The sequence below is a fragment of the Pygocentrus nattereri genome, chromosome 16 (genome assembly GCF_015220715.1).
Source record: "Pygocentrus nattereri isolate fPygNat1 chromosome 16, fPygNat1.pri, whole genome shotgun sequence".
NCBI lineage: Eukaryota > Metazoa > Chordata > Actinopteri > Characiformes > Serrasalmidae > Pygocentrus > Pygocentrus nattereri.
The window spans coordinates 3393330-3406732 of record NC_051226.1 but is presented as its reverse complement, the minus strand read 5'-3'; the positions used below and the strand labels follow the sequence as shown (position 1 = coordinate 3406732).

Sequence of the window (13403 nt, the reverse complement as noted above, 5' to 3'; positions counted from 1 at the left end):
TTCTACAGACGTCCCTCTCTGAATAGACCTGAACCACATTCAGTCTCAACTATAGCCTTAAAGCACAACATTAACACTGAAAAGTGGCGATTTCGGTTGGTCGGAAATTTGAATACTTTTTAGATTTGCTCTGTGAAAAAAACTCTTTACCCAAAATTTTGTCTCAATTTAGAAATTTTACAAAACTGCATATAATCCTGCATTTAAAAATCTAAAAAAAAATCTTAATCACTCTAAAATTGCATTTATTAGTTTACAGTCATTACTAAATAATAAGTTGCACTCAAATTTGTGATTTTTTTTTTATTAGCATCGATGCAGCACCAGCAATGTTTTATAAAGCCTTTACATAGTTTGGTCTTCCTCCATGTGCAGATCTTTAAAAAGCTTCATAACACTTTAATATATGTTTAAGCTGAAAGAATATTGCTGTAAAAGGGTTCAGATTAAAAGCTGAACGAGAAGCCTGCAGTGTGAGTCTCTAACATCAGCACAGGCATTTTCAGACAGAGATAGCTAAAAGAAACTTTAACCGCCTGTAAATATCTGTCTCAGCTCTGCGTTGAAGGCTTTCAGATCTGCTGCCCTGGTTATTTTCTGTGCATGTCGGTTTCGGTGTCTAATCGTGGCCATACATGCAGAAGTCCAGGTTGCTGGTGTCTCTTTGTCCTTCAGGCTGCCGGTCATTGGAACCCTTTCTGACCTTTGCATACATCACCGCCATGTCCTGAATTCCACTCCTTGCTTTATTCTCTTCTTGAGTTTCAAAGTCAATTTCAGTGTAGATGGGCTGATCTTCAGGTAAAGACTCTAGAAACAGGAATGGAAAATAAACAGAAATGGGGATTACAGCTGAACTGGTCTGTTGTCTTAACAGTTTGACCCAGCACTGCAGATGCTGCACAGATACTAAGATAAGGGAAAAGCATCAAATCCAATTTATTTACTAACTGAAGTCCCACCAATGAGTTTTTATATGTAATACTGAGGTCCCAACTTATATTAAATGTCTCTAACAACTGCGTATTTACACTTTAATGATACACACAACAACAGTGTGGGCTGGAGGTCAGGGAACTGGCCCGCCGGTTCGATCCCCTCAGCTGACAGTCCATGACTGAGGTGTCCTTGAGCAAGACACCTAACCCCCAATTGCTCCCCGGGTGCTGTGGATAGGGCTGCCCATCGCTCCGGGCAAGTGTGCTCACTGCCCCCTAGTGTTTCACTGCACGGATGGGTTAAATGCAGAGGCCTAATTCCACAGTGTGCAAAACACAGTAGGCAGATGGTTCTGAATTCAATTCTTTCAAGCTTTACAGTTACTTCATATTTTATTCAATCAACTCATATCTTAAAGTCCCTCTACAGGGCAAGTAGGAGGGGGCCTAATGTGATGCATCTGAACCTGAGTTCCCATCTGAGCAACTAACAATAAAGTTTATTATTATTTATATATAATTTAAATTTAAATGTATTAGTTATTCCACCAAACATCTGCCCACAAACTTCGATTAATCACACCACACACATCATACAACACCAGTTACTTCAGATACTTCATTTATAAAAGGAATGTAGGAATCTTATGTTAAAATATGGGTCTTGCCAAACAATATACTGCCAAACATTGACTCTCTTTATGATCTCATTTTGTAAACATTGCTCAACTGTGATTGGTCTATATACGGTAAAAGCCTCAAATGAAGCGCCTTCACTGCTCTCAATAAAAAAAATGTGAAGGCGCTGATGTCAAAGTAAAAGAAACAATAAAGATAATCACCTAATTACCAATAAGGATAACGTGACTTGTTACATTGACTGATATCTGGGCTCATCATGTTCATTTTCTTTTATAAATACTCAAACATGAGGCCACGTCATAACAAGACTGCATATTTGAAGACTGCTGTGAAGTGAAAGCGCAGCTGTACCCACTTACCTTTCCTTTGTAGTCATGTTTATAGATGACAGTGTCAGAAACCACATAAACAACTCAGATACTGAACAACACACGCTTTGACCCACAGAGCTAAAGTCTTGGGTATCAAAATAACTTGCATTAGTTAAGGTGGAACGGAAAATTTGAATAGGAAGCTGCTAAATAGGCAGCAAACCTCATTAACATGGTTTGAGGTGAGTGTGTGGTGACTTAGACATGGCGGAAATTGGTGGGGTAAAAGCTTCCATTACTTCTTAGCTACATTAGCCTCTAAAACTAAAGAGGCCAACTTCAGTCAGCAAACATTAAGTGACCCTTTTTAGTCCCACAACGGGGAAATTCCACCTCTGCATTTAACCCAACTGTGAAGTGAAACACCACACACACACTAGTGAGCACACACACACTAGGGGGCAGTGAGCACACTTGCCTGGAGCGGTGGGCAGCCCTATCCACGGCGCCCGGGGAGCAGTTGGGGGTTATGTGTCTTGCTCAAGGACACCTGAGTCATGGACTGTCAGCTCTGGAGATTTGAAGCGATGACCTTCCGGTCACAAGGCCAGTTCCCTAACCTCCAGCACGCAACTCACAAATCAAGTGAGCCCTGTTTACTAAAATTAAAATAGACTCACTTAATTTGGTGTCCAATGCGATCCTGAGACAGCAGAGCGCTAAAATGAGGGTCACTAACACAGCCAGAGTTCCACACCCTAGCAGGACAATTCTGGAATTCACTGCAAGAAGAAATTCAAGATTAATTTACAACTTCGAATTCATTGAAAACTGAATGGTTTAAATAAAAAATATATTAACCCAAAAGAAACAAAAGAAGTATAATAACGTATAATAAACTGGGACTTTCTGCTTAAAAAGTGTAATATGATAAAACTGTGAGAGACTTAAGTAAATATCTGGTTAACAGGCTCACTTTCAAGCTCTAAGAACATGAAAAAGAATAGGAAAAGCACTTTTTGGCCTTTCTCACTCCTGTTTCTAGTCTGAATAATCTTAAAATATGTAAAATTTTAAAAATCCAGCTGCACCAGTCTGCAGGATCACTGTGATGAACACAGCACTAAGAATAAACTCATCACTCTCAACTTTAACAGAGAAAGATACCATGCATTAAACTGGATTCCATACACACACAGCTTACATTTTCACATTTATAATATAGGATTCTAATCTCTATATTTATTGGCTAATGCAGTTCAACACTGTTTAAATGCTGTTTTTAAATAGAGGACACATTTCAATGAAAACTTTCCTTCAGTCTTCAGTTGAATTGAAGAGGCTTGTTTCTAGAACCATGCTTGCATAAACAGGCTGAAGAGAATTTTCATGTATAACCTGATTTCAGTTTTGTTTGCCACAAGCCCCAGACTAGGCAAAATAAAGTATTATGGTTGTACGGTCGTGACAACATCGCTGCTAGTTTACTGACCATTTAAAAAAGCCAGATAGGCAAAACATTAGAGCCCAGTGGCTGGTTGCACCAGTTGTACAAACATAGCCAGTGTTGGACGAAGGTAACGAACCATGTACCTGAGTTAAAGTCGAGACCCCCAAGGTAAAATATTCCTCCAGTAAAAGTAGAAGTTCCTCCCTTCAGACCTCCACTTGAGTAATAGTACTAAAGTATTTCCCTTCAAATGTACTTAAGTATAAAGTAAAAGTACTAAAAGAGTAATTCTGGCTCTGATGTCCTGTTATCATTTTTATAACCAGACTGACTTCATGAACTCATTTCAGGTGAAAGTCCTCCAGCGTCTCTCTTGGTAAACCAGTCTTTTAATAGAACGTCATTAATTAGTGACGCTGACGTCTATTAAAATGATCAGAAGCACAAAACACTGAAGGTAAACAGTTTCCATCAGGGAGAACCGAGTGGCTCTGAAATCACTTTTTACACACAAGCAAAGTTTCAGTTTCAGATTTATTTACAACTTAGTTCCAAGTTTAAGTTGAATAAAAACTGGCTTTAAACTCAGGATCACAGATGAGCTCCTTTACTATGTTGATCTGTAGGCGTCTGTTCATAAACATAAACCAGCCCAAACTCATTTACTATAAAATGAAATGGTGTTTGTAGAAATTCAGAAAAAAGCCGCGTCAGTCTCGACTGCATATGTGGACATATTTCTATATTGAGCTCTATTTACACAAAGTTAGGTTAGTTCATCATTTATGTTGAACAGACTCTCCCAAAGTTTTACGCTGCTGCGCTGACGTTGAACCGCGTGCTGCACTGGGTCGGTCTGACCAACAGGTCAAAACCAGCTCTAAACAAAGTGACCGCTGGGCCCTGATTGGTGCTCTGGCTTTGCGCTTCTTTCGTTTTGACATGTTACGTTTTTATACACACAGAAACCAAAAGGAACGACAGATTTCTCAAAATGTAGGAGGAAAAAGTCAGATATTAGACTCTGAAATGTAGTGGAGTGAAAGGAAAAAGTCGCCCAGAGCGGAGAAACTTCAGTACAGATACACCAAAAATACTAAAGTACAGAAAATAATTACATTTACTCAGTTACTCCGTTACTCAGTCACTGTCCACCACTGAGCCTAGGCTAGTTGTAACACTTGTAAGTGTTTTGCACCACAAACTAGTTTGTATGTAGGGGCTAGTAGTAGATGGCACCAAAATATGGCTCATTTGAAGCTCTTTGAGTGGGATGACAGGAATGACTTTCGCCATCGGGTGTTCAGAGACTACATCCTATAGATAACTATGATGATGCATCATATGCTTTAGTAAGTTGTAAAGGCACGGCTTATGGATTTGCAGTACAAACAAAATCAGTAAAAGGATCATTTAAACTAACTAGTAGTATGTGTATATATATAGTAATATATATATATATATATATATATATATATATATATATATGCAATGAACATGTAACTTTAATATTAGTGTTCTTCTTATATTTTCTCTAGTCATGCTTGGCCCCTCCCAGTCTTTCATGTGCTTTTTGTTTTGATTCTTCCCTGTCCTGCCCCCTTGTTTCCAGATCCTGCCCTTGATTGTTTTCACCTGTGTTTACCACCTGTGTCTTGTTTGCCTGTTGTATTTGAAGCCCTGAGTTTTCCCTAGTTGCTTGCTTGTCTTTGTTTGGTATGGTAGTGTTTGAAGTGTTTGGTATTGTTTAATGTGTAGTTCTGTTTTTATGTTTAGTATGTCCATGCCCCAATCTCTCCGTGTTGGCTCCTTGAACCTGAACTGTTCTGGCCCCGAATACGGATTTAGCCCAAATAAATCTGGCTTATCTCCACAAAGACCAGCAAAAAACCAGGACAAACACTGAGCTTAAATATAACAGAGATAATGAGGGACAGGTGGATAACGGGTGAAAACAATCCAGGGCAGGGTCTGGAAACAAGGGGGCAGGACAGGGAAGAATCAAAACAAAAAGCACATGTACAAGTAAACAAAAGCACATGGAAGACTGGGAGGGGCCAATCGTGACATCTATTTTTTTTTCCTAAGATTATATTAAGATTATATTTGGTGAATGGAGGAACAGCAAGGTAAGAATTTCATTCTTACATATGCAATTGTCTGTTTCTGCTGTGCATACGACAATAAAAGTCTTGAATCTTGAATCAACCCAGTCCCGGGCCTGATAACTAAATGATTCAAGCCTGCCGCTTATCCCTTTATAAGCATGTTATGACACATTTTGTGTGATGTGAATTATGCAATGAATTAAAATGACAAAACACAGATGATTTTCTGTGACGTTGCTGTGTGCATCACATATATACTGTTTAAAATTTCCAGACCTTCCTTCATCCCTGTCTCAAGTGAGTTAGCGTGGAATTATCCATGTTTGTATATATTCACCTTCAGCACTCAGCTTCATGTTCATCTTCCTCGGTATGAACAGCTGGTTTATCTAAATAATGGCTTTCTTTTCCAGACTAATGTTAAAAGCTCATTTTCAAATGCTTTTGGGTCAAATGTGGTTTAAACACCTGAAAGCTTTGAGCGCTGACATCACAACAGGAGGATAAAGTGGGCATGGCTTTTGACTTTGTTTCCCTTCAAATAAACCTGGTCAGTAGTTGAGAATTAACGAAGAAATCGTGTCTCACCACAGAGCTGATCGGGTTTCTTTTCTCTGTCGTCGCAGACTTGCTTTGAATAATCGCTTTGTTCGCAGACAGGAAGCCAGGCGGTGGTAAATTGCTCTCCACTTCCCATGGAAATGACACAGGTGAGGTTTCCAGTCATGTGACCCTTCAGAATGATCACGTCACTTGGGTCGCTCATATAGGCGTCAGTGCTGTTTATCACAGTGCTGTTTAGAGTCCATGTGTACTGCTGTCCAGCAGGAGCGCACCGGACTCTCCGTTCTCCGAAAGACTGGCAGAGGATGTCTAGGTGGGGTTGGGGTAGCGGTTCTGTGGGACAGCACAACAAACACTGACCACTTCCTCAAATAAAAGCACAGCATGAGCAAAAATTCACCAGCTTTACAAAACCTGGTCCATATAAAGTTCACCATATGTCCAGGAGAGGTGTGAGGGCAGTGGTCTTCAACATCGCTGAATCACTGATATTAAGGTTCCACTCTTCCACAGCACATCTACTATTTTATACCTGTGATCATCCACAACCTGAAGGAAATTAATTCTCATATCATTATTTAACCATTTCCATAACAATCACGATCCAAGTTCTTCCGTTTAATGATGCTACTCGAGCGCCAGCCTGTTCAACAACTTTCAACGAATAACATCAAAATGAATGGAAAAAGTTCATTATATAGGTAAAAATTCCACAGTCTGACATAAAAACACACCACTGCTGTGGGAATTTATGAACGTAATTACCACTGAAACTTATTCTTAGCATAACATTTACATCCCCACAAATAAGATAATGAAGTCGGTAACACTTTCTATGAACGTCATGTTTGTAAGCGTTTATAAACACATTCATAACATGTTATGCGTTCATAAGGCATCATAAACATGGCTATAAATATTTATAAAAACACATTACATGTTATAACCATGCTTATTATGCAGTATGAATTGTTAACATGATGCATTATAAGTACTGTTCATAACATATTATAAGAGCTCATAAGCTGTATTAGTCCGCTCTCAGTAAAGTGGAGCGTGCTGGACTAAAGCCTCCTCCAGGGTTCAGACTGAGGCTTCAAGTTGAAGAATTTACTGAAGGATTTACTGAAACACTAAAACACAATAAGCTCATTACAGGCTTCAGGTGTCAGAGTTTAAACCAGCGATGCCAAAAGTCGTGTTCTTGTACTTGGTTTGCTGTGATGTAATGTAGTGTTTAACGTGAGGCGCTGGGTAAGAAAAGCTCACTGTAGCAGTGATTCTAGGCTGGACGGCCTGTTTGGAGCATCTGAATATTTAGGACTGAAGCCCAGAAGAGCCCTAACAGCAGCAGCGGTGAGGAATAGAATATTAGAAATCTCAGTGTAAAGTGCATATGAATAATTCTCATTATTTCAGTAATGAAATATTTCAAGAATGGAAATGACATACTATAATTAACGTTTCACTGAAAAGCGCAGCCTTGTAGCAGCTTCTCAGTGGTACTGTTCAGGGTCAGATTTCTGTCTGTTAGCCAGCTAATCAAAGGTTTTGCATTTTAATATGAGGGTGAAATCACCAGGTTCTTGCTTGAATTTTCCCGTTCCACCTTAACTGGTGTAGCAGTTACATTGATGCAGAGGCTGTCAATCAATCTGCTGGGGTCCAGACCCATGCAGCAGAATGGTAAAAAGCAGCAGAGAGAAAATAAAATATAAATGTATCCTTTTTAATGTGATTTTTGGGGAAAATGATAAGATGATTGAAATGTGCAAAATTGATGGTTGAAATTATTATTATTACAGATATTAAAAAAAAACAGCTGTGCAGGGATTTTAACAATACTGGAACCGTTTTCAATGTCATAGAACCAGCAAAAAAAACAAACCACTTTAATTAAACAGGGTTCCTATCGTTAACCATGCAAAGAACTAGTTACGCATTCAAAAGTTTCTTTGGGTGCTTGTGGTTCCACATACAGTTGCATGCAATAGTTTGGGCACCCCGGGTCAAACTGACACGTTTATGTTTGGTTTTTTAGGTCATGGTAAGTTAACACATCTACAGAGAACACACGTAAATATGGCATCTTAGCAAAAAAAGCTTTCTTTTTTCAAAGAGTTTTGGTTTTGTTTTCCCCCCCAGTCAGTAAATAAACAGTAGCTGTGCATTCAAATGTGCAGAAGTGTGTTAACTTACTCACACATACGAAAGTAACGACACATGAACATAGAGTGCCTAAACGATTGCATACGACTGGATAACACTCGGAACAAAAAAGGGGTACCAGCGGTCACCAACCCGGTCCTGCAGATCTATCCTCCTGAAGAGTCCAGGTCCAAGCGCAGGCTGACACACCTGGCTCTTCAGAGTCTCTGATTGTCAGATTTTTCAGTTTAGACGCAGGTTAAAACCACGTGCTGCATGACCGTAGATCTCCAGGAGGAGATTAGTGACCACTGGACTACGCTATATGTACTAAACATCCAAAATACAGACACATTCTGCAGAATTTCAGAACGATTCAATTACTGAATTTACTTTATGAAGAGTATGAGAGGTGAACATAACTCACCCTGCCCTGTTACTGTGGTCAGCAACATCAGAAACATCAGAATGACCATTTTACTCCCAGACCATTCAAACCTGTCAAATCATTTAATGATAATTACCTCCAAAATAATTACAGAAAGGAAAAATTAGTCATTGTGTATTTAATAAGTCTGACTCTGGCCTGAAATACAAATACAGCATCTTTGTTTTTCTTACAGGGTTATTATAATTTATTAAAAATATAAAAAAAATGTATTAAAAATATTATCATCTTATAGTAATGAAGTTAAAAAGCACAAATCACACACTGATAATACCGCCTGATAATATAGTGAAGTCCTGAATGTAGAGGCTTTCTTCCTGTATGAAATCTCATATAAATTCAAAGCCACATGTGGCAACATCTCAGGACTGGCTCCTTCCACTCCATGTGGCTTTTTGTTTTGGTCTTCCATGTGCATTTGTTTTGATTCATGCCCCTTGTTTTGTGTCTCCGCCCCTGATTGTTTTCACCTGTCCCTTGTCTTCCCGGTGTGTATTTAAGCCCTGTGCTTGGCCTTTGTGTTTGCTGGTCTTGGTTTGGTTTGGAAGCTCAGAGTTAAAGAGGAGGAGAGTTTTACTGAAGCTCAGAGTTAGAGGAGGAGAGTTTTACTGAAGCTCAGAGTTAAAGAGGCGGAGAGTTTTACTGAAGCTCAGAGTTAAAGAGGAGGAGAGTTTTACTGAAGCTCAGAGTTAAAGAGGAGGAGAGTTTTACTGAAGCTCAGAGTTAAAGAGGAGGAGAGTTTTACTGAAGCTCAGAGTTAAAGAGGAGGAGAGTTTTACTGAAGCTCAGAGTTAAAGAGACGGAGAGTTTTACTGAAGCTCAGAGTTAAAGAGACGGAGAGTTTTACTGAAGCTCAGAGTTAAAGAGGAGGAGAGTTTTACTGAAGCTCAGAGTTAAAGAGGCGGAGAGTTTTACTGAAGCTCAGAGTTAAAGAGGAGGAGAGTTTTACTGAAGCTCAGAGTTAAAGAGGAGGAGAGTTTTACTGAAGCTCAGAGTTAAAGAGGCGGAGAGTTTTACTGAAGCTCAGAGTTAAAGAGACGGAGAGTTTTACTGAAGCTCAGAGTTAAAGAGGAGGAGAGTTTTACTGAAGCTCAGAGTTAAAGAGGAGGAGAGTTTTACAGAAGCTCAGAGTTAAAGAGGCGGAGAGTTTTACTGAAGCTCAGAGTTAAAGAGGAGGAGAGTTTTACTGAAGCTCAGAGTTAAAGAGACAGAGAGTTTTACTGAAGCTCAGAGTTAAAGAGGAGGAGAGTTTTACTGAAGCTCAGAGTTAAAGAGGAGGAGAGTTTTACTGAAGCTCAGAGTTAAAGAGGAGGAGAGTTTTACTGAAGCTCAGAGTTAAAGAGGAGGAGAGTTTTACTGAAGCTCAGAGTTAAAGAGGAGGAGAGTTTTACTGAAGCTCAGAGTTAAAGAGGAGGAGAGTTTTACTGAAGCTCAGAGTTAAAGAGACGGAGAGTTTTACTGAAGCTCAGAGTTAAAGAGGAGGAGACTTTTACTGAAGCTCAGAGTTAAAGAGGAGGAGACTTTTACTGAAGCTCAGAGTTAAAGAGGCGGAGAGTTTTACTGAAGCTCAGAGTTAAAGAGACGGAGAGTTTTACTGAAGCTCAGAGTTAAAGAGGAGGAGAGTTTTACTGAAGCTCAGAGTTAAAGAGGAGGAGAGTTTTACTGAAGCTCAGAGTTAAAGAGGAGGAGAGTTTGACTGAAGCTCAGAGTTAAAGAGGAGGAGAGTTTGACTGAAGCTCAGAGTTAAAGAGGCGGAGAGTTTTACTGAAGCTCAGAGTTAAAGAGGAGGAGAGTTTTACTGAAGCTCAGAGTTAAAGAGGAGGAGAGTTTTACTGAAGCTCAGAGTTAAAGAGGAGGAGAGTTTTACTGAAGCTCAGAGTTAAAGAGGAGGAGAGTTTTACTGAAGCTCAGAGTTAAAGAGGCGGAGAGTTTTACTGAAGCTCAGAGTTAAAGAGACGGAGAGTTTTACTGAAGCTCAGAGTTAAAGAGGCGGAGAGTTTTACTGAAGCTCAGAGTTAAAGAGGAGGAGAGTTTTACTGAAGCTCAGAGTTAAAGAGGCGGAGAGTTTTACTGAAGCTCAGAGTTAAAGAGGAGGAGAGTTTTACTGAAGCTCAGAGTTAAAGAGGAGGAGAGTTTTACTGAAGCTCAGAGTTAAAGAGGCGGAGAGTTTTACTGAAGCTCAGAGTTAAAGAGGAGGAGAGTTTTACTGAAGCTCAGAGTTAAAGAGGAGGAGAGTTTTACTGAAGCTCAGAGTTAAAGAGGCGGAGAGTTTTACTGAAGCTCAGAGTTAAAGAGACGGAGAGTTTTACTGAAGCTCAGAGTTAAAGAGGCGGAGAGTTTTACTGAAGCTCAGAGTTAGAGGAGGAGAGTTTTACTGAAGCTCAGAGTTAAAGAGACGGAGAGTTTTACTGAAGCTCAGAGTTAAAGAGGCGGAGAGTTTTACTGAAGCTCAGAGTTAAAGAGACGGAGAGTTTTACTGAAGCTCAGAGTTAAAGAGACGGAGAGTTTTACTGAAGCTCAGAGTTAAAGAGGCGGAGAGTTTTACTGAAGCTCAGAGTTAGAGGAGGAGAGTTTTACTGAAGCTCAGAGTTAAAGAGACGGAGAGTTTTACTGAAGCTCAGAGTTAAAGAGGAGGAGAGTTTTACTGAAGCTCAGAGTTAAAGAGGAGGAGAGTTTTACTGAAGCTCAGAGTTAAAGAGGCGGAGAGTTTTACTGAAGCTCAGAGTTAAAGAGACGGAGAGTTTTACTGAAGCTCAGAGTTAAAGAGGAGGAGAGTTTTACTGAAGCTCAGAGTTAAAGAGGAGGAGAGTTTTCCTGAAGCTCAGAGTTAAAGAGGAGGAGAGTTTTCCTGAAGCTCAGAGTTAAAGAGGAGGAGAGTTTTCCTGAAGCTCAGAGTTAAAGAGGAGGAGAGTTTTACTGAAGCTCAGAGTTAAAGAGGAGGAGAGTTTTCCTGAAGCTCAGAGTTAAAGAGGAGGAGAGTTTTCCTGAAGCTCAGAGTTAAAGAGGAGGAGAGTTTTCCTGAAGCTCAGAGTTAAAGAGGAGGAGAGTTTTCCTGAAGCTCAGAGTTAAAGAGGAGGAGAGTTTTCCTGAAGCTCAGAGTTAAAGAGGCGGAGAGTTTTACTGAAGCTCAGAGTTAAAGAGACGGAGAGTTTTCCTGAAGCTCAGAGTTAAAGAGGAGGAGAGTTTTCCTGAAGCTCAGAGTTAAAGAGGAGGAGAGTTTTCCTGAAGCTCAGAGTTAAAGAGGAGGAGAGTTTTCCTGAAGCTCAGAGTTAAAGAGGAGGAGAGTTTTCCTGAAGCTCAGAGTTAAAGAGGAGGAGAGTTTTCCTGAAGCTCAGAGTTAAAGAGGAGGAGAGTTTTCCTGAAGCTCAGAGTTAAAGAGGAGGAGAGTTTTCCTGAAGCTCAGAGTTAAAGAGGAGGAGAGTTTGACTGAAGCTCAGAGTTAAAGAGGCGGAGAGCTTTACTGAAGCTCAGAGTTAAAGAGGAGGAGAGTTTTATAGGAAATAGTGAGTAATTAATGGTGAAAACATCAAATGTGTTCTGAAAGTGAGGAAGCTGAATATGTGGAAGTGAAGGAAAGTGAACAGTGAAGTCCAACAAATGTGTGGGCCTGTTATTGTTTTGTATATTGTATATCACAATATAATTTTGTAAAAAAAATAAAATCTAAAAACTAAAAATAACGGCAATTTACAAAAAAAACAAAAAAACAACAACAACATACAAGGGGCTTATAAAAATGCTGACTTAGTATCTCAACATAATGCCATTTTTTCAAAATATCAGCTTAAAATAATGACTTATTTTCTCAAAATATTGACTTAGTGTCTCAGCATAATGACTCATTTCATTACAATAATAATTTAGTATTTCAATATAATGACTTATTTTCTCAAAATATTGACTTAGTGTCTCAACATAATGACTTATTTTTCAAAATAATGTTTTAATATCTGAAAACTATTTTGAGAAGTCAACGTTTTAACATACAGCTGCTGGAACCAGAGGAACTGGATCCTATAGAGGAATTCTTCAGGATGAACAGACTGACAGAAACAGTGTAAATGACCGAGGAAGATCTCATTAATATATTATTCATATATGAATGTGCACTACAGTTAGGAGCATTTCTCCTTCTGCATAGTTTTATGGTGTTGGCGAGGGTGTGAGCTTGTCCTGCAGATGGATGATCAGAGGAGAAAATAAAGGAGGAATAATGAATAAAGGAGGAGAACTCACCTCAGTGTCTGACTTCTCTGCAGGTTGAGCCCTGTTAAAGTGCTGAACAGCGCGCTGCTGATGCTCAGACTGCTTAAATTAACAGCAGATAAAAGCGTACCTGAACTGAGAACTCAGCCTCCTGACGCTCTTGTGAGATGTGGTTTCCCCTTCTGGTCAGTGAAACCTTTAAAAAGGCTTCTAAAGGTTTCATGGCTCAGAGGTAAGACGTTCAACTGGTACAGAACCTTTACACCACGTGGAGCTTCTTCCAACTTTAAAAAGGTTTTTAGACTCAAACTTCTCAAACTTCTCCAAAACATCTAAAAAATCGAATTATAGGTTCTTTACATCCTCAGGAACGGAGGTACTGAAATGTCTTTAGGATGGTACCTACAAAGGTACATCTCAGCACCTTTATTCAGGGAACATAACTGAACCAAAATCCACTGAAATGATATTTTCTAAGCTGTAGTGGAAACATCAGATTATGTAAAGGTACAAATATGTACTTTTCCACTGGAGAAACTAATTTAAGGTGTATAAATGGACCTTAAAACCACTGGTGTACCTTTGAGG

The 13403-nt window shown here is 39.5% G+C and overlaps 1 protein-coding gene across 1 annotated transcript; it reads right to left on the bottom strand.

The window, feature by feature from the left end:
• Positions 1-299: 299 nt before the first annotated feature.
• LOC108440626 lies at positions 300-13204 on the bottom strand. The gene is made up of 5 exons (XM_017719580.2): positions 12846-13204; positions 8589-8659; positions 6038-6346; positions 2572-2673; positions 300-810 (listed from the first exon to the last, which is right to left on the bottom strand). Exons 2-5 carry the CDS (start codon positions 8635-8637, stop codon positions 620-622), a joined length of 651 nt encoding a protein of 216 aa, XP_017575069.1. The 5' UTR covers positions 8638-8659; positions 12846-13204; the 3' UTR covers positions 300-619.
• Between the last annotated feature and the right edge of the window lie 199 nt (positions 13205-13403).